Genomic DNA, 27854 nt, shown 5'->3' with positions numbered 1-27854 from the left:
GACGTCACCGGCTGAGGCCGACCGGCAATGGGCGCCATTTTGAAACCGCGAGCCCTCCCGCGGCGGCAGCTCGCTGTGGCGGTTCGTTCCCGCCCGCTCCCGGACGGCGCCTCCCCCGCCGCCACCGCGCGACATGGCAGGTGAGGCGGATCCCGGGCGGGCTCCGTGCCGCGGGCCGGGCCGGGCTCCGGGGGCGGGGGGGGGCAGCGCTCCGGCGCCGAGGGGGGCGGCGCGGGGCGAGGCCCGGTGCCGGTGCCGGGCGGGCCGCCGCCGTCTCCTCACGGCGCGCTCCTTTCCCTCCGCAGGGGTGGCAGGAGGCGGCGGTAACGGCAACGACTTCCAGTGGTGCTTCTCGCAGGTGAAGGGAGCCGTGGACGAGGACGTGGCGGAAGGTGAGGAAGCGGCGGCGCGGCCGGCGGAGCGCTCCGTGCTGCGGAACGGCGCGGCATGGCGGGGCGGGCGGGGCGGCGTCCGCTGTGCGTCGGGGAACGGGAGAACCGGGGCGGGCGGAACCGCAGGTGGGGCCGGGAGGAGCGGCGGGGCCGTGCGGCTCTGCGCTCACAGCGGGATCGTCGAGCGGAGCTGCTGCTCCCTGCCGCCTGCGGCCGTGTCTCTGCCCGCCAGGCAGCCCCAGCACAGGTGGAAAGGAGAGGAAAAGAGAGGAGGAGAGGAAAAGAAGAGAGGAAAGGACCCGGCCTGGTGGCTCCCAGACCTGTGCAAAGCGTGGCTGGTGACGAGGAAGAAATAAAAAGCCTTCTGTGCTCAAGGAGCGTTGTGTGGAAACAATGTGAGGTGTTGCTGAGGTTCAGTGGGAAAGTGTTGGTTGTTGTTTCTGTGGTTTCCTTTTTTCCCCCCTAAATTTTCTCTGTTGGAACTGCTGTGGTTGGAGACGCTCCCTTTTCTGAAAAGGGTGTGTAAGGTGCGTGAAACATCATTCTGGGCTGTTATTATGACTGTTACTGCGTGCATTGAAATGTGTGTATTAAGTGGAAAGCTTGCAGTCCCAAAGTGTTGTCTTCTTTGGCTTCAGAGTCTTCCGAGTGCAGTAAATGTTTTCTCTTACTGTCTGCTACAGGGCAATAAAGCAGACAATGTTTTTGTTATCATGCCACTTGTTTGGGCATTCCATTCAAATAGCAGCTCTGGGAGGGATAGGCTTAAGCTGCTCAAGGAGCTCACGGTCAGGCAGTTGTTTTTGTTGTACTAAGCCTACTTTCACCATGTAGTATCACTCTAAAGTTCCCTGAGTTCTTTTCAAAATGTACTCTGAGTGGCTTTTACAAACTTCCCGAATGGGTCTCGATTTTCTTAGCATCAATCTGTGCAACTAAAAGTCACTTCTTTCTGTTGAGTGAAGCAGCTCTGAGCACCTTGCTTCCCAGCCTGCAACTGAGCAGCGCGAGTTTGTGCAGAGCTGAAGAGCTCTGGGTTTTGAAATACCAGGATGCCTTAAACCCAGTTAATTATTTAAATGCATAACAGGATTCTTCAAAGAGGAACTGAACGTTAGCGATGAGACATCTCACCAAGGCTGAGCTCTTCGTAAGAAGAGAGAGCTCTGTTTTGAGTGACTGGAAGTGCAGAGAGCGAGTAGGGATGCTAATGCTCATCTGTTTTTATCAGAATTGGTGTCGGTTCTGTTTTCCAACTGGAATATGAGAACTACATAAAGATTTTGTGGCTTAAAGTCCATATTTTGTGTTGTGCTCTGGTTTAGTTTCGTGTTGGATTTTGTCCTGAAATTGGAATTAAGTGCAGCGTGCAGTTTATTCGCTAATAATTGCTTGAATTTGACTGAAGACAATTGAGTTTGAGCATTGAATTCAATTGCTAAATAGTTCGTCACAGCTATAGGGATACCTATTAATTACTCATTTTTTTCTAGCGTCTTTTACCAAACTCACATCTGAATGCATTGGGTGTGCTCTGGCTGACCTGGGATAGCCTCACTGCAAGCACTGCACGTAACCACTGTGAGTTCTGTGGAAGTGTTTGTGATGGGGAAACTCAACTTCTTTTGTCATTCTGCCCCATTTTGTGGAAAGTTATTTCTGTGAAGGAGATCTGAACGTAACAGCATGAAGCAGCTGTCTGATGCAGTAAATGCAGGCTTCTTTGCAAGCTGTTCTTGCAAACAGCTCATTCAGTAGTAGAAATTCAGGTGCCTGATAGTCAAGCAACTTAACTAGAATCTTGCTTCGTTCTGAAGTGCAATTCTAGAATGCATTTTATACTCAAGAGTTGTCTCAAATGTATTGCCTTAATGAAAGTACTGGGATGGCACTTTGCTGTGCTGTGCCATCTCCATTCACAAGATTTTTTTTTCTAAGTCATTAGTGTAGAAAATCATTCTCCTATGCCTTCTGTGTATGGAAGCAGTTTCTTTAGTGAGTGATCTCTGAAATCTGTGCAGTGCTCTGTGTAAATGCAGTAGGAGAGCAGTGTTTGAAATGGTCAGATAGGGCATATGGAGAGATCAGGAAAACATACAGGGTTTGGAAATATGAATTTTCTGAAGTAGGAAAGTTTGATTTGATTCTGGAAGGAGGGTTGGATCAAAAGCAGATTCTGAAGTGAGGGGTTGGTGCTGGGGGTGGCCACGCAGTCTTTCTGGTGAAGAGAAGAGTCTAAAACTGCATTTGTGACCTGGCTGTTAGTGTAACAACATGTGGCTGTAAAGCCATACTGACTGCCTGTGGGACTTTGTCATCTTGGGTTTCCTCTTGTGGTAGAAATCAGCTTTCTTAATGTAGGCTTCAGGTATTTATTTTATGCTAGTCGAGGCCTAACTGATTTTGAGATGTCAGGGTGTAATTTGTTCTGCATGCTCAGGAATACTGTGGGTGGATTTGGGGACTTGGGTTGGTTTTTTGCTTTTTTTTGTTAAGCAAAATATGAAATGATTATTTAAACAATGCTCAGATATTCCCAAATTCCATTGGGACAGATGTGCAGCATATAAGTAGTGGCTGCTTCTGGATGTAATTAGCAGAGTGTATATATATATGTATACACACATATTTATAGTGTCACTGTAAGTCTTCCTAATTGACCTGTGCTGGTGAAAGGCTGCAAGCACTTGAAGTGTCTGTGACGGAATGGGAACCTGTGTGCTGTGGAGGCCTTGGGTTTCCTGTTATCGGCACTGGGATTTCTTGGAGTTTTGCTTTCAGCTCCTGCCCCTCTTCATCCCCCCGGATCAGTCTGTATGGTTTTCTGGGTTGTGAGGAGCTCTCTCCTTCTGTAAATGCCACTTTAGTTTGGGGCAGGTAAGATGTGTGTGTATTCCTGCTTTTCGATGTAGGCAGCATTGAGGTGCAGCTGCTCACAGGGAGCAGTGCTCATGCCTTCCTGTTGGAGTCTCATTAGCTGAAGTCTTCATCTGTTCTGTTCTACTGGAAATCTCATTGGAAGGAGCTGAGCATAGCACTGAGTTGTGCAGATAAATGCTGTACGCAGTGCCCTTTTGCAATGGACTGGAGCTCTGTTATTAACCTGGGGATGAACCTTTACAGGGTATTTCACATGAGCAGAACTCCAGTTCTTCCGAAAAACAAAAGTTGTCGTTTGACCTAAGAATCACCATTGACTTCCAGTACAACAAAGTAATGTATGCCAGGATTTTCTGCTCACTGAAAACTTTCATATCTGCATCTAAAGATCAAATTAAAAACGCTGGTTTGAAATGACCCGGGTAGCAACTGACATTGCTTTTTACCCTGCCTTCAGCACATGCTGTGCTTCTCCTGAGTCTCGTTGCAGAGCTCAGGCACAGCTCTCGAGTCCTGATGGGAGTGTGCTCAGAACAGTCTTGGTCTTCAGTTGTCTTCGCAGATGATGGTTTTAAAATGTCCAGGAGTTTAACTGGCCTGCTGTTGATGTTTGTAAAGCTAACTCCAGCGATTTTGCACTTCATTTTTTATATATTCCAGAAGAGCTTCATCTGATTGACATCTGAATAAAATTGTACAGAATAAATGACAAATTTGGTTATTATCTCTAAGGCCCATTTTCTGTAAGAACTGGAAAATCCAATAGGGAGTTGTCATTAAGCCATCTGTATTGTTTCCTTTAATCCTAAATAATTGCTTCTGCCGGAGGAGGTCACTTACTGCTGGAACGGGGCAGGAAGTTGGCTCTGTTTCAGCTGTTTGTGTGTTCTTAGGTTGGTTTTTTTTTTTCCTTGAAAAGATGTTTTGCCATGAGGTGCAGAGGCAGCTTCCCATGCCTGCCCTTCTGCTCTGCCCAGGGCATTAAGCACTTCTGCCTGGTTTGCACTGGCACACTGTAGTGCTCTTGCCTTGGTCCTCTCTGCTTTGCTGTGTGTCTGCTCCCAGAAGCACTGCACTGAGCACTGTGCACACCAAAGGTTTTGTCCTTTCCCCCTTGCTGTGTTGTGCAGGGTGCTCTGTATGCAGTTACCTGAAATCAGCTTTGGGAAGTGCTTTGGTGGTGGGTTGTTTGTTTATTTTCTCTGTCCACGCTCAACACTTTTGTTGCCAGTTCTGACCTGAGCCCTTACAATAGAGCAGTTTCTTCTGGAGAAGGCAGTCTGAGCGTGTCGGGTGGAACACTTCTGTTCTTTCATACAGCCCAGGGACCAAGAATTTATCTTCTCTCTTTATTCCACAATACACTGTTCCTTAAAAATGTTGTTATCAGACAGTACTATTTAATAATAAGCACTCTTTTGAATTCCAGCTCTATCAACCAACCATAAACACGAGGCATTAAGCCACCAGAAAGTCAGTTGCACTGTCTTGTTGTGTAAGTAATGAATGTGCTGAGGTGTTGTGTGAGAAACGGCACGTCACAGAACTTCTGGAGCCTCCCACTTACCTGAATCATTCACTTCTCTCTCACAGGCTTTGCAGTGTGACTGCTTGTAGTGAGGGTGCCTAGATTTGCAAGTGAATAACGATATTGAAGAAATAAAAATAATGGAAAAAATATGTTCCGTTCAATCTTCAGTCTTCATTAAAGTGATCTCGTCAAGTAATGCTTTGTGTGTGTGTGGAAAAGAGAATCTGTCCTGCCAACTAATGTGTTTAATGATGAATCTGACTCTTACCTTTACTGTGTTATCAAAATTTGTCTCATGCTGCAGGCATATACGTGTGTCTGCATGAGCTTTCATTCCTTTGTAAGAAAAGGCACAGTAGGCCGTGGCAAGCACAAGGGTAAAGTTCACTTCCATCTTACTGAACTTCAGCTTTACTCCAGCTTGATCGTGCTGCTGCTTCACCCTTGCTTTGTGCTCTCTTGGAGGCGACCACACGCACCGTAACCCAGCTCTGACCAGCAGTGTCCATTGGCAGCCAGGTTCACTGACAAGAAGCTACAGACTGCTTGCTGCCAAGCCACTGCAGCAGCCTGGGTGCCCTGCTCATGCTCTTGATCATCCGTTCAATGATGTAAATTAGTTCAGAAAGGAGACTGCCTGTGAACTAAGTGAAATTCTGCTTGCTATGTAAGGGCAATTCAAGCCATTTTGCAAGTTGTTAATTACCAAAAAAAAAAGTGGTTAAGCCTGGTGGGCACAGGAGGATGGCACAGAGTAAGCTGGAAGAAACTCGGTGTGAGCAAAACAGTGCCAGCCCTGTGGTGTTGTGCTGACCCCAATGCATCTCACTTCTGTGTGCTCTCAAATCAATCGCAGAAGTGAAAGTCTGAACACAGAGCCTAAAAACAGCATATTGTGAAACATGGGTTATTTTTAGTAACTCCGTGTATTTCAAATGAGTGTCGATAGCTGCAAGGCTTCCCATGTAATTCAGAGAGAGAGATCTGATTTCTATCAAATCCTAAACTAAGGAACAGCACTGGCAAACATGTTATGAGAACTCAGGCATTACAATAACAGCTGTACCAGTCCTGGGCCGTCCTAACTGCTCAGTGATAGCAGTCTTTTTCACTGACTTTTCTTACAGCCGTAGCATGAAGGATTTTTATGCAGCCAGAAGCAAATCAGTTAAAGGTACAGGCAGAAAGAGGTGATGCTGAGGGTAGAAGCCAGTGACCAGAAACCTGCAGCGGCCAAAGCTCTGCTGGCGCTTGGCTGCCTCAGCAGATGGAGGACAGGCTGGTTAGAGCCTTGCTGGCAGATCTGTGCTTTTCCTTTGGGATACCTGTAACCATCTGAAGGTGAAAAACTGGTTATCCTTACGCTTGTAAGGCACTGTGCACCTGTAACTTGTTAAGTTCAGATAGAATTTTGTTTTCTATTTTTTGTAACAGTTTAACGAGCACTAGTGTCTACGTTCACTCTTTTTTTTTTTCCCATTTAATTATTGTTCCCTCTGGTGCATCTCCATGCGTTTTGCTTCCTGTGCTGATCTGCTTAATTCTTCGTGTAGCTGCTCTCAGCCTAGCCCTGGCTGGCTGTATCTTTCAGCAGTTGTATCTCGGTGTGTTGTCACTGCCTGTTGCAAAAGAAATTCCTGCTCTTTCTGCTCCTTTTACAGTTCAGCACATCACTGGGACATCCCACCCTCTGATTCCAAGTTGTTTAGGAGCACGTAGCCTGTACTTATCCCCTTCTGTGCTCTCCATTTCATTCCCATCAGCTGTGAGAGGCCATGTGATGTCTCCAGCAACTCCCTTCAGCTGTTGCACTGAAGGCTCTCTGGAATAATGGGCCCAGGGGCAGCAGCAGGTTTGTCACCTTGGTCTTGATTTCAAGCACAGAAGTGTTCTGCCTATGTTTCGTTTCCTCTTACAATCTCCTTTATGGTTCATGCCAGCTGTCTGGCTTTGGTCCAGGTCCAGTCACTTCCTCTTGGAGCCTGAGCCTTTTCAGTGCTGCAGTCCCTTACAACAGTTGATTCTTTGGATCTCAGAACAGATCGTGGACAAGGATTTGTAGTATAACATTTTTCAGGAGGAGGAGGACAGGATGCAGATCTGCTGCCATTTCTGTCACTCTCTTTGTTGAATTTGAAGCTGTTACTTAAATTTTCCCAAAAAATAATGATTAAGATCCCTTAGAAAGTGAATCAGCCTCCTTTTTAGGTGATGACTGAAAATAGAACTGTTTCACTTCCTTCTGAGGCCCTATCTGAAGTACTTTTCCAAGGCTTTGGTACAGGAGGGATGTGGAGCTGTTGGAGCAGGACCAGAGAAGACCACAAAGATGATCAGAGGGCTGGAGCATCTGTCCTATGAAGAAAGGTTGAGGGAACTGGGATTGTTTAGCTTGGAGAAGAGAAGGCACTGGTGAGACCTCGTTGTGGCCTTGAAGGGAGCATATAAACAAGAGGGAGAGGGACTTTTTCCATGGTCTGATAGTGGCAGGACACAGGGTGGCTTTAACAGGTTGCCCAGAGAAGTTGTGGGTGCCCCATCCTGGAGGCAATCAGGCCAGGCTGGATGTGGCTCTGGGAGCCTGGTGCAGTGGCTGGCAGCCCTGCCGTGGCCGGGGGTTGGAAGTGGGTGACTCTAAGGTCCTCTCCAGCCTACACCACACTATGATTCTGTGATTGTCCTTTAAGTGCCAGGAGCAGGATTTTGCCAAGAGTCTTTGAATAGCTTTTAAGAATGGGAGAAGTTGATGCTGCTTGTGCCTCACTAGCATTAGTGCCAAGCAAGGTCTCCTGCTGTACAGCCGTCCATGTACCACAGACTATAACCTATCTGTCTTGGTTTTCAGTTTTAGGAGCAGTAGAAGTTTTCTGTTTTTAACAGGAGCAGCACTGTGCAGCCAGCTTAGAGAAGGGTGGCTAATTTTAGACATCTAGTTTAGATGTCTAAACAGCCCAGGCGTTGGTATCGGTGTCGGAAATACACAGTGTGATTCCTTTGTAGGATTAAATTAGTTTGTGAGCCCAAGCTTGCTCTCCTCTCAGAAGTGTAACAAAAGCTGCCCTCTGACATCCCATCCACCTTCGCTCCCTGTGTAGCAGCCCAAGATTTGGAGGCCTAATTTTATAGAATTACAGCAGACTTAAGGCAGGGGGTTGTGATAGAAGTCAATTTTAAGCGGTGAAGGTAAAAGGCGTGGAGCATTTATACTGAAGTTTGGAGCTTCTGTTAAGGCCTGTGATACAGTCACCTGATCCACTGAGAACGGTTCCCACTGTGTTATTATAGAGGGGTATTTTTAGCCTTCCAGCATGTTTGGAGGTCGTGCAGCCCCCATGGAAGTGCTCAGTGCTTTTAGATGTGAGGATTTGACAGAATCAGACTGCAGTTGCCAGCAGTTCTCACTCCACACTCCTTTTAACGTCCTGGCTTTGGAAACAACTGGGAGTTTCCTGCTCTGCAGACCGTAGCTAAGTTAGAACTTCTTCCCAGAAGTGAAAGCAAACGTTAGTTTGTCATGGTGTGAGGAAGTTTTGCTGGACAGATGTCCTGGTAAAGCTGCACATCTTGCTTTTCTTCATGGCTCACAGCTTTGCTCCTCCCCTTGTGTTTGTCAAGCATCTTTGCAGTAGATTTGTTCCATACTGTTTCAGTGAGGATTTAAGGTTTCAGACTAATTTCCCAGTTTGCCATAATGTGGCATTCTGCACTGGCATGGTCGTTGTCTGAGCTGTCTGGTTTACCCTCTTCTCCTTGTCCTTTACCAAAAGCCACACTGTTCCAGTTTGTTTCATCATGTTTCCACGGTGCTTAATGTAAAGGAACTCAAGGTTACATTGGGATAGGTAACACATCAAGCAAACAATTGCTGTCAGACTAATTTTGTTGACTTGTTATGCATGTTATAGTAAAAAAATAGTGCACAGTGTATTTTGAGCAAGCAGCTTAGAATGCCCCTTGATAGTATACATGGGAGAAGCTAAGGGTAGTTTATTTCTTTTCCGAAACCATAAAGAAAAGTGTTTTGCACAATTTTGAAGTAATTGGATGTGTTAAGGAGTGCTTGGAACAGGTTGCCCAAGGAGGCTGTGGATGCCCCATCCCTGCAGGCATTCAAGGCCAGGCTGGATGTGGCTCTGGGCAGCCTGGGCTGCTGGTTGGTGACCTGCACACAGCAGGGGTTGGAACTGGATGAGCACTGTGCTCCTGTGCAACCCAGACCATTCTGTGATTTGTTTCTGCTAGGGTAGATGTCTGAAAGGGTAAAAGCAATCTGTGCTAGAATGGCTTTCAGGTGCTGTAGCAGTGCAGTGTTACTTTAGGGCTACTTTAGAGTGCTGAAAATGCCATGGCATTGCTATTCTGCACTGCTGTCAGTCTTGGTGTAGAGTTTAGGACTACGCTTGCAGCTGGTTCAGCACGTGCTGGCTTTGCCATCTTAGCGCAGAGCTCTTTGCTGTGTTGTGATATTTGGTATTTGTAACTAGAAAGCCTCACAGCCAACCAGCCTGTAATAGCTTGTAATTTATACATTCAGACAATCAAACATCCATTGGGTGTGAAGCAAACATGTAATTGTGGAAATAATTAACATGGATCAGCATTAGTGGCCAATGGTAATATTAGCAACGTATGCGAAGAGGAGTCTTTTGTTTGTGGGTTTTTGTTGGTTTGGGGTTTGTTGGATTGTGAATTTTGAGTTGTTTGTTGTGTTTTGTTTTGTTTTGACATTGAATCAGCATCTTTGTGCCCATCATTTCCCCCCAGTTTTCATGCAGGAAGAATAGGTTGACTTCAAAATATTTTCATAATTGCCATGTGCATCCATGATGCTCGTCGTTATGGAAGGGCCTTGCTTAAGGTTGTTTTCTTCTCAAGAAAGAGAGAAGTTCCAAATGACCAGAGAGCTGAGCGTGGCCCAGCTGTGTGCAGCCTGCTGCACTACGTGGTGCATCTGAAAAGGTGGCAAGCTTTGGGAAAGGAAAGTGGTGCATCAGGCTGTCAGCATGGCCTTGTTGGAGTGGTGACAAAGTGAATTAAAGAATTACAGTGACACAAGGTAACGTGTGCATTATGGTGACTAACTGGAGCCGGGGCTGGCGGGGAGGTGTGCAGTGCAGGGAGGGCAGGGCCAGCAGACTGGCAAGGCTCTGGGTGCCCATAGTGAGTCCTCTTCCCTTCAAGGAGAGGAACAGAGAGAGACTGTGTGTGTGTGAATTGACAGATTCTGTTTGATTGTTTGAATTCCAGGTGTTTCAGTCCCTGTTTTAGTGCTGAGAAGTGCATGTGAATTGTTACTGCTGTGCCCGGCGTGTGGGTATGATATGACAGAGTACATCTTTATGATGCACTTCACAGCAATAAGTCACTTTTGAATTGAACATATTGTGCTACTAAATAAGGTCTAGGCTGTGCATATGTGTGTATTGCACGTATATTCACTGGTGTGTGTGCATATCTTAAGTGTTTATCAATAGGTGCTACTAGGAGCTTGCAATCGTGAGGCAGCTTCTGAGGTAAGGTCAGGCAGTGCTAATAAACCTTGAGCTGTATGCTGTTTTCTGAAATTATTTATTGCTCTAAATTCAGGGGACAGATTGTTTAAGGCTTCATTTCAGTGCAGTCTGGTAGGAAGGTGAATGGCCACGTATCAGGCATTGGCCATCGGTGCAGGGCCAGGTTAGCAAAGAGCTCTGGCTGCTCTGCAGGCTTGTTAGTGACCGCCAGCTCACATCCAGGCCGCACACGGCAGGTGAGGATCCCGAGTGGAGAAGTTGTTATAGGGAGACTGCTCAGAAATAGCTTTATAATCAGTTTTGTCAAGGGTAGCAAGATGAATTGAGGGAAACTGGGGCGTGAAGTATGGCTGTGTGGGCTTTGTTCTCTTGTTTTGGGGCCGAGGACATGGCATTAGCCACCATACAGGCTCTAACCAAAATCAAATCTTAATGTTTTAAAGGTGAATATAGGAAAGTAGGCATATCTGGAGCAAGGTAGTAGAGTGATTTTTTTGAAGGCTGGAATAAACCTGTAGAAAGATCATGTCTTGCTGTTTTCAAAGCAAGTAAACAAAGATCTCTGTGCACTAGAAAAACAACCTGTCTCTAGGATCTGTTAATTAAAGCAGAAATATGAATGATAAGCTGAGAAAACTGATCAGATTTCCTAGTCACCTTCCTCATAAGGGTGGGCATTATTCTAAGGAACTTAAAAGTTGGCACACCAGAATCAATGCAGGGATGTGGTTTCCATCAGTCTCCGAGTGCAACTCTGAACTGATTGGCAGCAGATATTTCAAGTCTTACTGTTTTTTGTACCTGCATAATGTTACAGAGCTCTTACATGGCTGGTGAGCACCAGCACGGCTCCGGTGCTCATGTACTGTCCTTATGGTGAGCAGCTTTTGTTGCTGTTCCTGTATGCCTAAAACCTGTGACAGATGTCTGTAGGTCCATTAGAGGTCCTTTAATGGCAGTTATTCATTTACTGCCTCCTTCAGAGGTTGTGGCCTGAAGTGGTAAATACTGCTTGCTTTCTCAGGTTTGGTTCTAAGGGAGCTTAAGGCACTCTCACCTGGAGATCCTGCAGTCCTTTCTTTTGCTGTCTGTTCCTTCAGCTGCTGTCATCTTTGCCTCTTGTTTGTTGTATAAATGCTGATGTTGGTTCAGTAGGGTTAATTGGCAGAGGTTTTTTTTTTTGTTATATTTTTCCTTTGGCTCCTGAACAAAGTGCATCAGTGGTGAGCTCGGGGAAGGGCATGGCTTTGACCAGTGTAAGCTGCAGTGCTGCTCTGAGCTGATGCTGCAGCTGGACCACTTTGGGCACAGGTCTCACTTTGGGAAGCTCTGTGCAGGCACAGCTCCCTTATGTGTGCCTGTGCTAACTGGAGATGGGTCGAATACAGCCTGGGTTCTTAAAAGCTGCCTCTCTTGTGATTGAAGGCTCTCAAGCTCAGAACATGGAGAAATGAGAGAATGTTTTAAACAGTAAATGAATATTTAAGATTTTGATGGGGTTTGAAACAATTTCTGGATGCTAATGATGTAAATAAATTATTTGGGCTGCTGCGTTAATGCAAATTGTAATTTTGTTTTGTTTTCGAGTCTTGAAACATCTTGATTTGCTTTACACATTACAGTGCTATTTTATTTCTGTTCTGTTTACAGCTGATATTATTTCAACAGTTGAATTTAATTACTCTGGTGATCTTCTTGCAACAGGAGACAAAGGTGGCAGAGTGGTTATATTTCAAAGGGAACAAGAGGTCAGTGACATGAAAAACAAAAGTGCTGTTACTACACTGCTCTTGTGTTGCACATCTCACTTCATCTGCTCATGCTGCAAGGGTTATGTGACTGGATGGGTTGCTCAGGAAACCCAATGTCAGCCATCTATCTGTCTGTCTACCCCGTGCTGAATTTGGGAGGTCAGCTTGGTGGTGGTTTCAGCCCCTCACTGCTTTGGAAAAAAAAACCACCCCAAAAATACAGTGAATTCCTCATATGTAACTGTTATTCTCCGCTGTAAATGTTGAGTTGCCATTGGGCATTCTCCTGAGCCTTACATGTAGGTTGATCTAAGATGCGTTCTATTTCTTTTGAGATTAATATAAGAAAATGAGCTGGTAAGGAAAAAGTACATGTTAAGCTTCAAGGACCTCAGGATGTGAGAGTTCAAATTTAAAGAATTAAGCATCTGGTGTCAGTGGGAAGATGTGGGCATTTCTGGTCCTGAGGTTGGAAGAGCCCTCCCTCCTGGCTGCATGTCTTCAGGCAGCGGTGCAGCGCTGCTCGCTGGTGTGCTGATGCTGTGCTCTGACCATTCACCAATGCAGGTATTTACCAGGCTATTCACATCCTGCGAAAAGGCTTGCACTGGAAATGTGTGCTGGATCCTGACAAATGAAGCCTTTGCTGCCAAACAGCTTTCATGCCCTGTCGTGTCTCATAGAAATCTTACATCAGCATTCCACCACCAAGCAGTGTGTTTATCCCCTGCTTGGGAGAGCTGAGGAGAATTTGAGCATTTTCCTGCTTCAGAAATGCTGGAATGGTGGAGTTTTGATTCAGTTTGTGCACAAAGTGTACTGACCTCGAGGTGCTTCCACTTTTCATTGTATGATTTGAATAATGCTTAATTAATGAACGGTCCATATTTCATGTTTCATCCTGACTGTGATACTGTTCATAAAGCATTGTATCAAGGGCGGTTCGTCAGTTTGACTGTAGGGTTTTGAGAGGTGGTGAAATGAAAATCCTATTGCTGAAAAAGCTGCTGAAATGTTACACTGCTACACCTGGATGGCTCATTGCTCATCTATCATTTAGTCTGCTGGATAGACTTAAGTAAGGCACAGAGACCATGGTCAAGGAGTGGCCACCTGCTCAGGATCTCTATCTTTTTGACACTTGTTTGGAGGGGAACTGTTGTTGGTTTTGTGCTCAGTTGTGCTGTAAGTCAGAACCCAGCTGTCACATCATTTCCTCTTAGCATTACACCAGGCACACTTCTCACACAGCAATGTTGGGGAGAACGTGGGCTGCAGGGAGGAGATGGCCGTGACACTCCATTCATTCTCTTGCCAGTACAAGACTGCACAATTCCTGGAGAGGAGGAGGGCAGATCTAAACCAAATAAGTATATAATGCTGCAAACTTAATGCAATTTCACAACTGTTTTTTTTAAACCATGTAGTTTTTTTGCCTGTGTAATAACAACTGAAGATAGTTGTGAGATTTCACATAGGCTTCATGTTGGGAATGCAGGCTGAAATGTTGGGCATTGTGCCCTGAACTCACAGGGCATTACATCAGTTCCAAGAAACTGATGTTACTCACACACTTGGTTGATGTTACTCACACATAGTGAGACCAGTGCCTTGTACCAGACAGGACAGCCTGACCAAGACATGGGTGGTTGGGTAAGTAATGGAGATAACTAAAAGTAGAGAGGATCCTATCTAACGTGCATGAAAGTTAAATGACAGGGAGAAAAATCGGGTCTCAGAATTAACTAACTTCATACTTGTTAGATATTGAGGGGGAGGGAGAAAAAAAAACAACTGAAAACCTTCTGAAAGTTGCACGGTGGAGCATGGAAATGGAAGGGAGCATCAGACCACGAAGGTTGCCTTTGCAGACTTCTCCTGGGCAATTGATTTCTTAGCTGCCTTTGGGAACAAGTGAGTTGCTTCCTCTAACGTGAGTGATTTCTCTTTGTGTTTTGGGAGTTTGTATTGTCAGAAGTTCGGGGCTCTGCAGCTCTTCAAGTGAAATCCAAACAGGAATCTCTATCTGATGCTGACTTATTTAAAGAGCCCCACAACAGCTTCTCAAATCTGATAGGATGTACCCACAGATACTCGTGACTTTGGTCTCTGTTCCTTGGTACTGCACCTACAAATGAGGATGGTGCAGAGTTGTCCCCTGGCTCTGTGAGGGGAAGATATTTTTGAGCACTTACAACTCTGTGCTGAGTTGTGATGTGCAGCCTGAGGTGAAAATACTGACATTTCAGCCTGTGGATTTTTATAATGAAAAATGTTGTCAAAGCTTAATGATAAGCCTTGATGGCACTCCTGGATGCAGCACATCTTAAAATGAGCCACAGAGGAGCTAGATCTAACGCTTATGTGACAGAGTAACTTCGTGTAGTCATGTTTGCATAAAATCATACCTAATTACACCATGTACTGCATCCTCCAACATTTCTTTGCCAGTCTGAAAACCCTGCACCATGTCCATATTGTGTTAATTAGGGGAACGAGTTTGGTGAGGTGCAGAAAATAAACGCCTGGCTTCTGTGGCTTAGGATGTAGGATGTGACTGATTTCTGCTCCAGTTGTGTTGAAGGTGCCTGGGAGCAGCAGTGCAGGCAGATGCCTCTTCCAGGTGCTCTCAAATGACTCGACAAATACGTACATTGAAAGGCATGGTTTTAAACAGGAAGCCTGCACGTAATGATGGCAGACATTGTACAGTAAATGTACCAAATTCAGCAAGACCACTGTAACAAGGTTACTTTCTCATGGACAGTTTGTAGTGCTTACTCTGTATGTACAACTCCTCATGAACTGGGTAACATCAGCTTCAAGAAATATTATGTTTCCTTACAGAACAAAAGCCGTCCTCATTCTAGGGGAGAATATAATGTTTACAGTACCTTCCAGAGTCATGAACCTGAGTTTGACTACTTGAAAAGTCTAGAAATCGAGGAAAAAATTAATAAAATTAGGTGGTTACCACAACAGAATGCTGCTCATTTCCTGCTGTCTACGAATGGTAAGAACACTTTATTTTTGCAAAAAGTCCTTACTGCTGTCACTTGAACTTTGTCTCACCAATGATCCACTTGTGGGGTTTTTCTGGAGTGTTTTGGGGTGGTTCTCTTGTCTTCTCCAGTTGTGTGCAGCACTGTTTTGCTTATAATACCCTGTCAATTAGTGATTTACAAAATGAGGTAACCTAGCAGCAACAGAGCAGACGTCATTGCACAGCTGTGTTCTGGGCTGTGCTGCCCATGCCATCAGTTTGCACACCCTGCTGCTCTGCTTTTTAGCATGGGTTCTCTATAATGGGGCTGCCAGTATGCAGAACCATAGCAAAAGTCTGAATGTGTCTTAACCTGATCATCCTAATTTTGAAATTCAATTTTTGATGATGCCAGATCAATTTTGAATAATAGAAATTGAAATTGAAACGCTGTGGTTTCAATACTCTTCTTGCCTCTCTGGTTCCAAAACATCACGTGTGCTTTTGAGCAGCTGATGGCTTAAATGTCAGCAGTCACTGAGCAGCACATTTGTGCAATTTTCATTCCCTTTATTTTTTTCTTCCATTATTGGATTAGTGCTTACACGTGTTACTGAGATGATCAGTGCCACGATCATTAGGATGTTTCATTCTGATGCATTTGTGGAGCAAGTTGTAAATCGAGAGCAGAGCTGGGCATGAAGAAACCACACCTGGCTTTTGTTGACACATGCACCTGTTCCTGAGGTTTTGGATCTCCTTTAGCCTCGTTCTTAAATGCTCTTACATAGTGCTGCTATACAAAACTTCAAAGCAGGAACGACTTCTGTCTACTGGACTGGGAAATTAAGTTAATCTGCTTTGATCTAAGTCTTGCTAGACTCAAAGCAGCCTTTCAACTGTGTCATCTGAAATGATTGTTTTCTTTCCTTAGCGTTTGTCTGCTTAAAATCACTTAGGGGCTCACAGCGAGCTGTGGTGATCAGGTTGCAAAGAGGCATAGCTGGATGCTAAGCTGTCTGCTGCCTTGGTCAGGCAGAGACCTGTGGGTTTTGTTAAACTGAATATTACATTAGAGTTAAAATGAAACCTGCTGATCCTTTCCCTTCTTTTTACTGGTCCTTTGGTGTATTTCCCATTCACGCCCCGTAAGTGCATGCTTCTTTTTTTTTAATGCACTAATTCTGCTAACTAATGTAGCCAAAGGCAGAGCTCTTCACATCTGTGCTGAGAGCTCTGTATTTTGTGTTACACTGTTTGAAGGACTCCAGTGGGGTCCTTTCTGTTGCAAGCAGTAGAAATGTAGAGAGATGGGTAACACGCTCTGCTCAGCCCCAGCCTTGGGGATTTAATTTTGGAATTTGATTCGTTCTCAAGGATGTGAATTTTTGTTGATTTTTAGATAAAACTATTAAATTATGGAAAATAAGTGAAAGGGATAAAAGAGCCGAAGGTTATAATTTAAAAGATGAAGATGGAAGACTTAGGGATCCTTTCAAAATCACAGCACTACGGGTATGTTTCTGCTCTTTGACTTCAAATATCTTTTTGCATGTACTTCTTTGCCTTTATATTTCCAAGGTTGTCAACTGAAATGTGAAGATAGAAATATTTTGGTCCGTAACTACGATGTTTCCTTGCAGTAGGTTGATTCTTGTTTTGTTTTTCTTCCTGTTTTGGAAACTTACTGTACTTTAAATAGACTTGAAATCTAAAATCCTCAAATTAAAATATCATCTTGGAGACTGCAATTATCCAACTCAGGGAAATTCAGGTGTAGAAAAAGAGATTTATTGGCAGTTCCCTGTGAAACTGGCAGGTGAGGGTCTTCTGTTTGGCTTAAGGCGTGTGCCATTGTGAGTTTAGGAAGAGCGCCTTTGTGTTGATAACTTAATGTTCATATTGTGCTCATATTCATAATGGCTTTTTATTTCAAGAGCAGGACTGATATATTTAAGCAGGGTGCTGGGTAATGTGCAGGTGTTTTAGCTAGAGGTCAGGGGCAGTTGGAAAGCCTCATGAATGCTTCTGCAGCCTTGGTGTTGTTCCAGTTTCATGGTGATGTGACGGCAAGGCTGGTGCTCCAGATGTGAGGCCATTTAAAGCAGGAGCTCAGGAAAAGCAGTTGTACAGGGGCAGGGGATTTTCGATCTCTGCTGTTGTTGCTAGAAGTAGGAATGGAGCCAAGGCTCTCTGCTGCCTCTCTTGGCACCTTTAGGATCCGTACTGTTGTGGTTTTGTGTTGGTTTTTTGTTTTTCTTTTCTTCCTTTTCTTAAACTGATGAAGTGAAGATGCAGGTATTCACACGCTGGGAAGGATTACCCACTCCTTTTGGGAAGTATCTTTTAGCCTGTTTGGGCCACTGTGATGGAGTGTTCCAACTAAGATGTCTAAAGCCAAGTAAACCAATTATAAAATGCCTTGGCTGGAAGTAAGTAGAGATGAAATTTGGGCTTCTCCAGCCCTGCATTTATGTAGAAGTAGACAACCTATGTAGGAGCACAGAAAGTCCAGAGCACAGCTGGGGCAGTTCTGTTGGCTGCATTGCTCAATGAGTACATTGGTGTCTGTTTTAAATGCACAGTGTATTTAGGAATCGTCAGGCTGAATGAGGGAGAGCAAGAAAAAGCAAGAACCTCTCCTTTAAAAGTTATCTTCCTAGTTCTGTTGCCTTTTTGGGAGAAGAAGGCAGCAAACCTTCCAGCAAACCACACATTTGGCATCTCAGAAGAAAACGTGATGGAATGAACGATGTGAGAAGAGATGGTCGGAAGGAGGAAAACCTCCCAGAGAGCTACAGCTCCGTGTTGGAATGACCAGCTTGGAGATCTGGAGCGGGGGTACCTTGGCCTCTTAGAGGGATTGTTTCCATTCCTCATTACAGAAGCACCTCCGTGTGTTGCTAATGAGGTGCACCAGTAGGAGAGGCAGCACTTAGGAGCTGCATCCTGTGTGCAGATGCAGTCATTTCTAGCACAGGTCCTGCTGATTCACAGTAAAGCATTCTTGGTTTCACAACTGAAGGGCCAGGACACTCGTGGTCAGTTAGAATGATTGCCTAGTGAGCAGCAAGGAGTTAATTTTGATAACGACCATTTATGATCTAAGCAGACTGAGATACAGATATAGTGAAAACAACTACAGCGCTTTTGGTTTGATTTGTTTCTTGTTGAAGGAAGAGAAATTACCTGAACCAGTGCTGTAACTTCTTGGTTGAGTGACGTAAGGTAATGTTCCAGTACTCACAGTCCTGCAAAAGCACAAGGCAGCCCCAGGCAACCTTAACCTGTTTGCATGCTGATCAGTGGCAGCGCAGGCTGCTGAAGGAGCCAGAGAGAAGCTCGATCCCCTTACCTGTGATAAACTTATGTTTTATATCAACTAGTTGTGGCAACAGAGCGTTTCTGATCCTGAAGTGGCACTGGCTGCTCAATGCCCTTGGGCATTTCCTTTGTAAGCTTCTGTTCCCAAGCACCTGAGCAGTCCTTAAGATACAGTGGTCACTTTTAAGCACTTGTTTCAGTGATGGCCTTCATTATAAACGTGCACCACTGCCCTGATGGGTGAAGTACAGAGCTCCTGTTTGTGCCAGGTAACTTCTGTGGAAGGCAGAGGGACAGGTCTGCATTCATGGCCTGTTTTAGTACAATTCTTGTTCCACAGGTTGAAAGGTGTTTAGAACTTAATTGATTTTTACAAAACAGGAAATCTAAGTTCTGCTCTTGGTGTTACTGTTCTGTTGCACATCTCACAGCCCACGGGGCTGCAACCCCAGGTTGTTAACTTCACGGTGTGGGGTGGGTGTAGGAATTTACTGTAGGAATTGATATTCCTACTGGAGAACCAGGGGGAGGATGTCAGTAAATTAAAACAGAAATAGGTGGGGTGCAAGTAATTAACATATTTTGAATCAGAAATCAATGTTGTGCCCAAGTTGACTGTTCTTTTATGTTTCAGGTGCCAATACTGAAACCCATGGACCTAATGGTAGAAGCAAGTCCCAGAAGGATATTTGCAAATGCACATACTTACCATATAAACTCTATTTCAGTAAATAGTGATCATGAAACGTACCTTTCAGCAGATGACCTAAGAATTAACCTATGGCATTTAGAAATCACAGATAGAAGTTTTAGTATCCTTTTTTAAAATCTTCTGTGAACACTTGTGCACACGTAAGTTGCTGAAGAGAATTATCTTAATTTTACTAATTATAGTAGAGTTTGAATCCAAGGATTAAAGTACAGGATTTAAAAACGTGGAGGTTTAATGTAGTGCAAGCAGCTTGCAGAATGGCCTCAGTCATCTTCAAGTGCAAGCATTCTTTCATTGGAAAACTGCCAGCAGGAATTCCATAGATGGTTTGAATTTTGGAAGCACCCTTTATTTATTGAGTTTAGCCTATACTTCAAATATGAGCAAAAAGACTTGAGAAGTAGATACTTCTTTCCAAAGCTTAGGTTCTCTAAACTGTCTAAAATAACATTTCTCTTGAAAACAGTTACTTTTCCATACCAAATGGTATTGCTAACTGTAGAAATAATTTCTGGATCTTTTAGCAGGCTGGACCATAACTGCAATAGTTCGTCCTATATTGGCAAATCTGCAACAAAACTGGTGTTACAGAGATGTTATGTATTAAAAAAATGATAAACAAGTTTTCTAAGGCTTTGTTTGAGTAATTAAAGTACAGTGTTCAATGAGATTTGTTGAAAAGGAGGTTTGAGACGAAGCTTAAACTTCCATCTGTGAGCTTCATTTAGTCTGTGTGAGTTCAGGTCGTCTTGGGTGCTGATGCTGGGGTGTGGAGGCTAGTTTCGTTGTTGGGCAGCCTCTTATTCCTCTTTCTTTTCCTTTTAAAAATTGTTCTGTTAATAAAAAGCCACTCTGTAGGTTGCTGACAGTAGCAGCAATTATTTGCCCCAGTTGTCTCTGCTGCATCTTTAACATCTTTTAAGATGCTACGTATTAGAAATGATTCAGGTGTGAGACGTTGCATGCCTTTACCAGAACCTCCCCAGATATTGTAGATATTAAGCCTGCCAACATGGAGGAGCTGACTGAGGTGATCACGGCTGCAGAGTTCCACCCCCACCACTGCCACGTGTTTGTGTACAGCAGCAGCAAAGGCACCATTCGGCTCTGCGACATGCGCTCCTCAGCCCTCTGCGACAGGCATTCCAAATGTAAGCAGCTCTGCTCTTCCCTTTGGGGTTTCTTGCTCAGATAGAAGGTGTAGGTGGGCCCTTACACGTAATCTAAGCGAGTTCGGCCTGTCAGCAAAGACCACGTGAGGTAAGGAGTGGTAGTTTTGTAGAATGGAACGTTTTAATTGTCTTGTTCTAGGCCATCAGCAAGCTGAAGTGGAGCATGAGCCAATTGACCATCTGACTCTGCTCCCGTTTACCCATTTTGCATCATAAACTGATGGGAACGAGTGCTTTTGGCACCAGTGAGACCTGTCTTCTGTCCAGACTCAGTCTTGGTGCTTCTCAAAGGTATCTGCTTATTGAATGCCAGTTCAGGGCAGCTTATTCACCTTTGTAACTGGGCTGCTGCTGCTGATCCATTCACTTTGTGACAGGGCTGACAACAGCAGGACTAGGGGAAATGGATCCAAGTTGAAGGAGGGAAGATTGAGGTTGGATGTTAGGGGGAAGTTCTTCACAAGGAGAGTAGTTAGGCCCTGGAACGGGCTGCCCAGGGAGGTTGTGGATGCCCCGTCCTTGGCCGTGTTCAAGGCCAGGTTGGACGGGGTCCTGGGCAGCCTGATCTGAATGTGTGTGTTTGGTGGCCCTGCTGGGCAGGGGGTTGGAACTACATGATCCTTGAGGTCCCTTCCAACCCGGTGATTCTGTGATTCTGTGATTTGCAGCATATAGGGTAGAAGATATTAAAAATATGCACTGAGTTTGAAGGTGAGTTTCCAAGGATGACAGGTGAATGGTTTTTAGTTTGCTGACACACGTAAGCCTGGCAGGTGAGGAAGGCTTTTCTGTTGAGGTCAGAATGAGCGTTGTTGGTGCTTAGCTCCCAGCCCCTTGCTTCTGCTTCAGTACTGTAGCAGGGGGAGTTTATTAGCATTGGTTATTACCACTGTCTATTAGCATTGCTTTTCATGGGCTGTCCTACCTTACTGATCCTTGCAGGTAAGCTTTCTGCAGTGAAGATAAGGATTTACTGGAGAAAGGAAATAGTTCTGCAGTGTGCCGTGTAGAATGCTATGCCAACTCATCTGTTTGCCTTAGTGCTGCATTAAAACATGCTGGCACTTTTTTTTTTTAACTGAACAATATCCTGTTAAAATGATCTATTCAAAAATGGAAAAAATAATGCTGGATAGCTTGTGTCCTGAAGTTTAAGTCGCATTTCTTTTGTTGCTTCCTGAAACCTGCTGCATTTTGAGTGTAGATACCATTATTTCCTCTCAGTAGTTGTACAACTCAGATTTAGATAAAGCTTGTTGTATAACAGCCCAGAACACTTGGGTCATGCATGCAGGTCTGTTCTTCAGCAGAGCTTGTAGCTCAGTTGCAGTATTTTTACTGCACCACAGCTGTGTTTCGGTTGGTTTTGTGAGGTTTTTCTGTTGTTTTGCTTTTAACTTTTTTTCTGGATTCATCCCAACGTTGGGAATTCATCTCCAGTTGGGAATGCTGGAGATGGTCATCAGGCAGGTGCCAGACGTTGTAACGTTATTTCAAAGAGACCATTTAGAAAGTAACTTAACAGTAACATGTGGTAAAAGAAGCTAGTTCCTTGGCTTGTTGTTGAAGTTCTGGGAAATGCTGGAAGCTGTAGAACTTGGTGTTGGTTTCATTTGTGATTGTCTTCTGTCTGCAGTTTTTGAAGAACCTGAAGATCCTAGCAGCAGATCATTTTTTTCAGAAATAATATCATCAATATCTGATGTAAAATTCAGCCACAGCGGGCGCTACATGATGACAAGGGACTACCTGTCTGTCAAAGTCTGGGATCTCAATATGGAGAACAGGCCTGTAGAGACATATCAAGTATGATGTTCAACTTTTCTTAAATATCATCTCTTGTTTTTTCTTCTTTAAATCTCTAACATCAACCTAAATATTTCAAAAAGGTTCATGAGTACCTTCGAAGCAAGCTTTGTTCCCTGTATGAAAATGACTGCATCTTTGACAAATTTGAGTGCTGCTGGAACGGTTCTGATGGGTGAGTTGTCCTGATTTGGGTTGCTTTTCTCTCAGCTTAGAAATGTAGTTTTGTCCTCAGAGCAGTGAGTGGTGCTCAGCTGTAAGGATCAGTGAGTGACATTCAGGTCAGCCCTTGGTGGGGAAGGGGTGACGGTGTGTCTTTTGCAGTGGGGTTGGTTTTTGGTTGCTTTTTCTGATTGCTTTTGGTGGTGGTTGTGGTGGTGGTTTTGTATTTCCCCCGAAGACTTCAATCTTTCATCCTCCAGTTGCAGGAATAAGTTTGTGTTTGTCAGTACAGTCAAAACTGGTCAGTTCAAGCCTTGCTTTATTTTCCAAGCATTTGCAAGAACATCCACGCATTATTTTCCAAATTAAAACATCTTTCAGTATTTTCTGTAGGCTAAAGAAGATCAAACTGTTACAGAGAGCAGGAATGCTTATCTTGCCTGCAAATTGTGGAAGCATTGTCATCAAATACCAAAGCACTTCTTGTGCACGCTTCCTGTCGCTGGCTACGTTCTCAAATGCTTTCAGTAGCCGTGGGTAGGAGCATGGCAAATCTGGATGCTTTTTGTTGGCTCGCCTTTGGGATTCTTCTTTTTATTGCAAGATTGTGTGTTTCTGAAACGCCTCTAATGGTGATTTGTCTGCTAAGAAACATTGGCAGCAGATGAGCTTTTTATGTTCCTACCAACCTGTGTCCTTCTCTGAAGTGCTTTCAAGCTGCTCAGTGAGAAGATGTACCTGTTTTAGTTTGGTAGTAACAGGAGCCGTGCTTGGAAGCAAGCTTGGGCCTAATACTGAAACATCCACCATGTAATTTCTGAGGGAGCAGTGGCCACAGAAGTCAGACTTGGTGCTCTGTGTGTATGGGCATCAGTGAAGGAAATAAAACCAACCTACATTGCCATTGGAGTCCTGTAGACAGTGCATGGAAAGCTGCACACCACTTAGGAATTAATTTTCTAAGTAAATAGAACATTAGAACATTGAATTGAACATTGAATAGATTGAATAGAACATTGCTGTCAATATCCACTTGCAAGTGGCTTTGAGTTATTCAGGGGGAGAGAAAAATACATCAAATGGCCTACCAAAAAAACCCTGCATTTCCAATATTTAGTGGAAAATGCATAGAAGAAATGGTGTTTCTCACTGAACTAAAATGCCAAGAACCTAATGCTTGTTCCTGCATTTTTCAAGTAATTTCACCCAGTCTCTGCTTGCCTCCCATTGAAAAAGGAAAAAACCCTCTTTGCATTCCTTCATGCAGTCTGATGTATTTTCTGTTAATAGCATCTCATCCTGCTCTTACTCGTTGATTTTGGAATACCATGAAGACAGTTGTGTTGATAAATAAGCTGACAGTGTTATGCTAAGGTGACTGAGATCTTAAACAACATGCAGGAGTGCAGGCAGCTTTTCTGTGTGGGGTGGCAGCTTTTCCTATTTCAAGTGCTAGAGATCAGTGTTTAACACAGAAAAAAATGAGCTGCTTACCTTCAGTTTCAAGCGTGTTTCTTGAGACTACAAGCAAGCTGGTAATTGAAAGTTAGGTGTTTTTAAAAACGAATTCAGTATTTTATGCAGAGTTCCTGAAGAGCTGCATCAGAGACGCACATGAGGGGTTAATGCTATTGCTTCAGAATAACTTTTGGTAATTAGTAATGAAGGTGAGCGCAGTGCAGAGGAAGGCTCTTGTGACAGTCTGAAATTAAGTAGCTTGCAGTGCATGTGCTTCCTCTGTCGCTCCTGGTGCTGAAGGGTGGAGGGATGCAGTAGGAATAGGAAGAGCTGCTTTGCTTCCATTGCGATGAACAAGGGCCAGGGCTGCCTTGGAGAGGAAGGCAGGGAGCGAGCTGCCCTGCTGGGAGCCTGACGTTTCCTGTCTGTTCCCGGCAGCGCTATCATGACCGGCTCGTACAACAACTTCTTCAGGATGTTTGACCGCAGCACGCGGCGGGACGTCACCTTGGAGGCGTCCAGGGAGAGCAGCAAGCCTCGTGCCATCCTGAAGCCACGCAAAGTGTGTACGGGTGGTAAAAGGAAGAAAGATGAGATAAATGTTGACAGTCTGGACTTCAACAAGAAGATTCTTCATACAGCGTGGCACCCCGTGGAGAACATCATCGCTGTAGCTGCCACCAATAATTTGTATATATTCCAGGACAAAATTAACTAAAGGTGACTGACCTGAGGACAGAATTGTCTTCTTGCATAGTTAAGCTCAGCTGTTTATCTGTAAAAGAGAAGGCCTTGTTGTCCTACCAGTGAAGAACATTGATGCACTTACTTCCCTTTAGGTAAAGGAGAGGATCTGGCCTGGTTTTTGCTTTCACGGTGCGGTTCTGCCTTCGCCGAGGGTAGGGAGCGTCAGTTGCAGTTTTCTGAGGGAAACCCTCTGGAGGCAGAGCTGATGGACAGTGCTCAATCGGGCCAATACTCAAAACAAATGTATTTATTGAAGTCTGAGCCTTCCTTTCCAGTTTATAGACCAAAAATTTAACACCCAAGAAGAAAACGAAAAAGTCATAGAAACGTAATTTCTATCTTCTGCGCTCTTTCTCTGCTGTAATATTTGGGCCTTTCAAGACATATATTGTGCTTAATGCCTGTAAACATTCCTCCTCTGGCCTGTATCTAGGCTTAGGTGTTTTTACCTTGGAGCACTTAGGTAGGTCTTGAGTTGGGTTGCTAGACAGGTTTCCATGGGTATTTACTCACCAGTTGTATCTATTGCCACACCTTCTGGTGTAAACCACTTAATAAAATAACAAACTAAAACAAGTGTTTTTAAATCTGAAGGTATGTATTCAGTCTTTTTTATTTTTTTTTTTATTGCATGTACTGAGATTGTCAGGTCTGCCCATCAGGATGGCTTTTTCACGACGTTTGTCCCAACACACTGATTTCTAGCAGACTAATACAAACTTTTTTGTGTAGTATTTCGAATTCTAGATTTCGAGTTTCCTTGGAAGTGTCATTTAGTTTAAGTTGCACTGGTTTTCTTGTAAAACAGCTTTTGTATACAGAGTAGGAGATGGAAGAGGTCAGCGTAAAGAAGTCTGCAGCCTTAATAGAAAGCGACCACCTTGCACAGAAGGGAAAACAAATTTTCTTCTTTGAAGATAAAAAAATCTAAGTTCATCTGATGCCTCTCAATGTTAGGTAGAGACATACCTTATGTGCATTATGTTTTTTAACCTTTTTAGTACTTGTCATGAAGATACACTTTATTTTAAATGTTTGGCATAATATCTTGTATTCCACATTGCAGTCGAAACCAGCAATAAAAAGTTTCTTGATTATGCCAAGCAGCAACACAGCTTAATACATTTTAGTACGTTCTGACATCGGGCTGTCAGAAAATACTGAGGCTGCTAGCTGGTGTTACTATGTTATAACTGTTCTTGCTAGTTGTTTTGGTTTTTAAAGCCTTAGGTACTTCTTTTTGTTCCAAAGGGGCCTAAAATGCATCAACCTCTTCTTCACCCTGAGCTAACTGGGTGAGACATTGCTCCCGAAGCTGGTCAGCACACCTGGTAGTGCCAGGCGGCTGGGCGTCGCGCTCTGGGAAACGTGCCTGCAAGTTCAATGTTCTCAGAGATCCCTTCAGCTTCCCAGAGCAAACACAAGAAGTGTGGTTTACACTCCGCTTGTATTGGAATGAAGGTGTGTTATGATTACTGAATCAGATCCGCGTATGCAAACGTGAGAGTGTCTGTTCTTACCCTCAATTATTGTCCATAGAGTGCCACTCTTGTTCACGGTAAGCTAGTAAGTACGGCTAACTTTGAGGTTCTGCAAATAAAGTTTAAATTAAAACAGAAAAAAAAAAAGAAAAAAAAAAAGAAAAAACCTTCTACTGTATATTGGTTGTGACACTATTTGCAAATCTTGAACTATGGAACTGCTGGGTCATGAAAGGGTTCAATTTGACCTTGTTCCTGAAATGCATAATAGAGCTAATACAATGGGATTGTACATACTTGTTCAATTATTTTGACCAAAAAGTTTAATAAATTTTAAATGTTTACCTGGATGTGCTCTGTGTATTTCAACAGCTTTTTCTTCCTTTTGTGAGATGGTTGGCTGTGCTAACCAACTGAGCCCTGTGCTGTGTGCGACCTGCAGGCTGGGCCCGTGCCTGGCCGTCTGCACACAGTGGATACTTTTGTGCTGTCTATTTCTGATCTGTTTTTTCAGCAGCTGTAAGTGGAATGTCAGTATAAAGAGGATATGATGAAGTCTTATTTCGTACCTCTGTCAGTTAAGTAGCCTCTGATGATTCATCTGCTTAAAAACGAGGCTGCTGCCTTGGCGCTGTGTGCAGAGTTTGAGGCTGGTGTGTGAAAGGTCCCAGCGCACACAGGCAGCTTCAAGCGATGTACGAATCCACAGCTTTGCAGATGTGTCCTGAAATGAAATAACTTCTGTCCTCGGCTGGTTCTGGGGGGATAAACGGAACAAGAGGAATGGGCTGTGCATGAATTGTGGGTCAGATGATTGAAGGCTGCTGTAAACAACTGCTCGTTTCGACGTGGTGAATCCTTGGTGCTCTGTTACTTAGGGCCTGGGTGAAAAGGGCTTAACAAAAACAGCACTGATAGCTGTGGGATGTGGCAGGAGCTGCACTGGGAGCCCCTGCACAGAGCCTGGCCCAAAGCTGTGCCCTGAGCTCTGCGCGCTGAGTGCTGCTGCCTTCTGTGCACGCTGTGCTCTGTGACCCCTCCTGGGCACGGCTGTCACACAGAGCCTTTCTGCTTTGTGTCTTATGTGCCACAATGTTTCTTGAGTCTCCAGAGCTGAGGGCGGTCCTACCGGCTCCAGGGGCACTGTGTGCTGGAAGCTGTGCCCTGCTTCAGCAGCAGGAGGTAAGGAGCTGTATTCAGCTCCAGGAGCAAGAAGAGGTAAGGACAGATGTTGATTTCCTTTCCAATAGGGTAAGCTTATTGCTTATCAGGAACGGGGATATCTTTCAGTTCCTGTCCCTACCTCTAAAGCCTTAAGGGCTGCGTGTGTCTCACCACAGAAGGTTGCCATGTCCTGTCGTTCCAGGAAGCTCTGTTTGTAGGCTCAGGAGTCAGAGAAGTGGTTTCTGCCCAGCTTTCACCAGAGGTTCTCCTCCAAAGGCCGTGTCTCCAAACAGTGACCTCTCTGGTGCCCAGCGAGCACTTCAAGACTCCCATGCAACTTCCCTGTCCTGGCCTTTCTGAGCAGGGTAAGCAGTGTTTTCCTGCATCTGAGATTATTTCTGTATCACCAAATGCCACCTGGGGTGGGTTTGGGCTTTCCTCACTTTGCTCTGCAGGCTGTGAGTGGGCACAGGCTGAGGGCAGGGATGGATGGGGAACGCAGGGGCCGCACTGCTGGAATGCTGAGGTGTCATTAGCAGCTTCCACGAATCCTTTCTGAAATGCCAGTAGTTATTGGAGCACAGGAAGCTTCCAATGCAGCATATCTTTACTTCTCATGGCTTTCTACTTGTCTACTACAAATGTGCCAGGAGCCCTGGTGGAATAAGGCATGAATGCACAAGGTGTGCTGGGGCTGCAGAACGCCCCGCTCCACTTGCTGCCACGTAAAGGTCCTTGTGAATGTGAGGAATTGCTGCATGCGTGTTTAGGCTTGGTT

At 44.6% G+C, this 27854-nt stretch overlaps 1 protein-coding gene across 3 annotated transcripts; it reads left to right on the top strand.

The window, feature by feature from the left end:
- PPP2R2D (protein phosphatase 2 regulatory subunit Bdelta) lies at window positions 1-26256 on the top strand. 3 transcript variants are annotated; one of them, XM_052677055.1, is made up of 10 exons: window positions 1-140; window positions 306-392; window positions 11967-12064; window positions 14915-15080; window positions 16453-16565; window positions 19009-19186; window positions 20073-20237; window positions 21895-22064; window positions 22148-22239; window positions 24123-26256. In XM_052677055.1, exons 1-10 carry the CDS (start codon window positions 134-136, stop codon window positions 24400-24402), a joined length of 1356 nt encoding a protein of 451 aa, XP_052533015.1. In that variant the 5' UTR covers window positions 1-133; the 3' UTR covers window positions 24403-26256. The 3 variants fall into 3 exon arrangements, with proteins under 3 accessions (XP_052533015.1, XP_052533017.1, XP_052533016.1); XM_052677057.1 differs by lacking the exons at window positions 1-140; window positions 11967-12064; window positions 14915-15080; window positions 16453-16565 and having other exon boundaries at window positions 374-392; XM_052677056.1 differs by lacking the exons at window positions 1-140; window positions 306-392; window positions 11967-12064; window positions 16453-16565 and having other exon boundaries at window positions 14938-15080.
- The last annotated feature ends 1598 nt before the right edge of the window (window positions 26257-27854 follow it).

The sequence above is a fragment of the Tympanuchus pallidicinctus genome, unplaced genomic scaffold (genome assembly GCF_026119805.1).
Source record: "Tympanuchus pallidicinctus isolate F22 unplaced genomic scaffold, pur_lepc_1.0 scaffold16, whole genome shotgun sequence".
In the NCBI taxonomy this organism is placed as follows: domain Eukaryota; kingdom Metazoa; phylum Chordata; class Aves; order Galliformes; family Phasianidae; genus Tympanuchus; species Tympanuchus pallidicinctus.
The sequence above is the reverse complement of the archived record's forward strand: the minus strand, read 5'-3'. Positions and strand labels throughout refer to the sequence as shown.

Coding starts and splice junctions, on each gene's coding strand:
- PPP2R2D (XM_052677055.1), top strand. Junction 22,065..22,147: donor GGCCTGTAGAGACATATCAA/GTATGATGTTCA, acceptor TATTTCAAAAAG/GTTCATGAGTACCTTCGAAG. Junction 22,240..24,122: donor TGCTGGAACGGTTCTGATGG/GTGAGTTGTCCT, acceptor TGTTCCCGGCAG/CGCTATCATGACCGGCTCGT.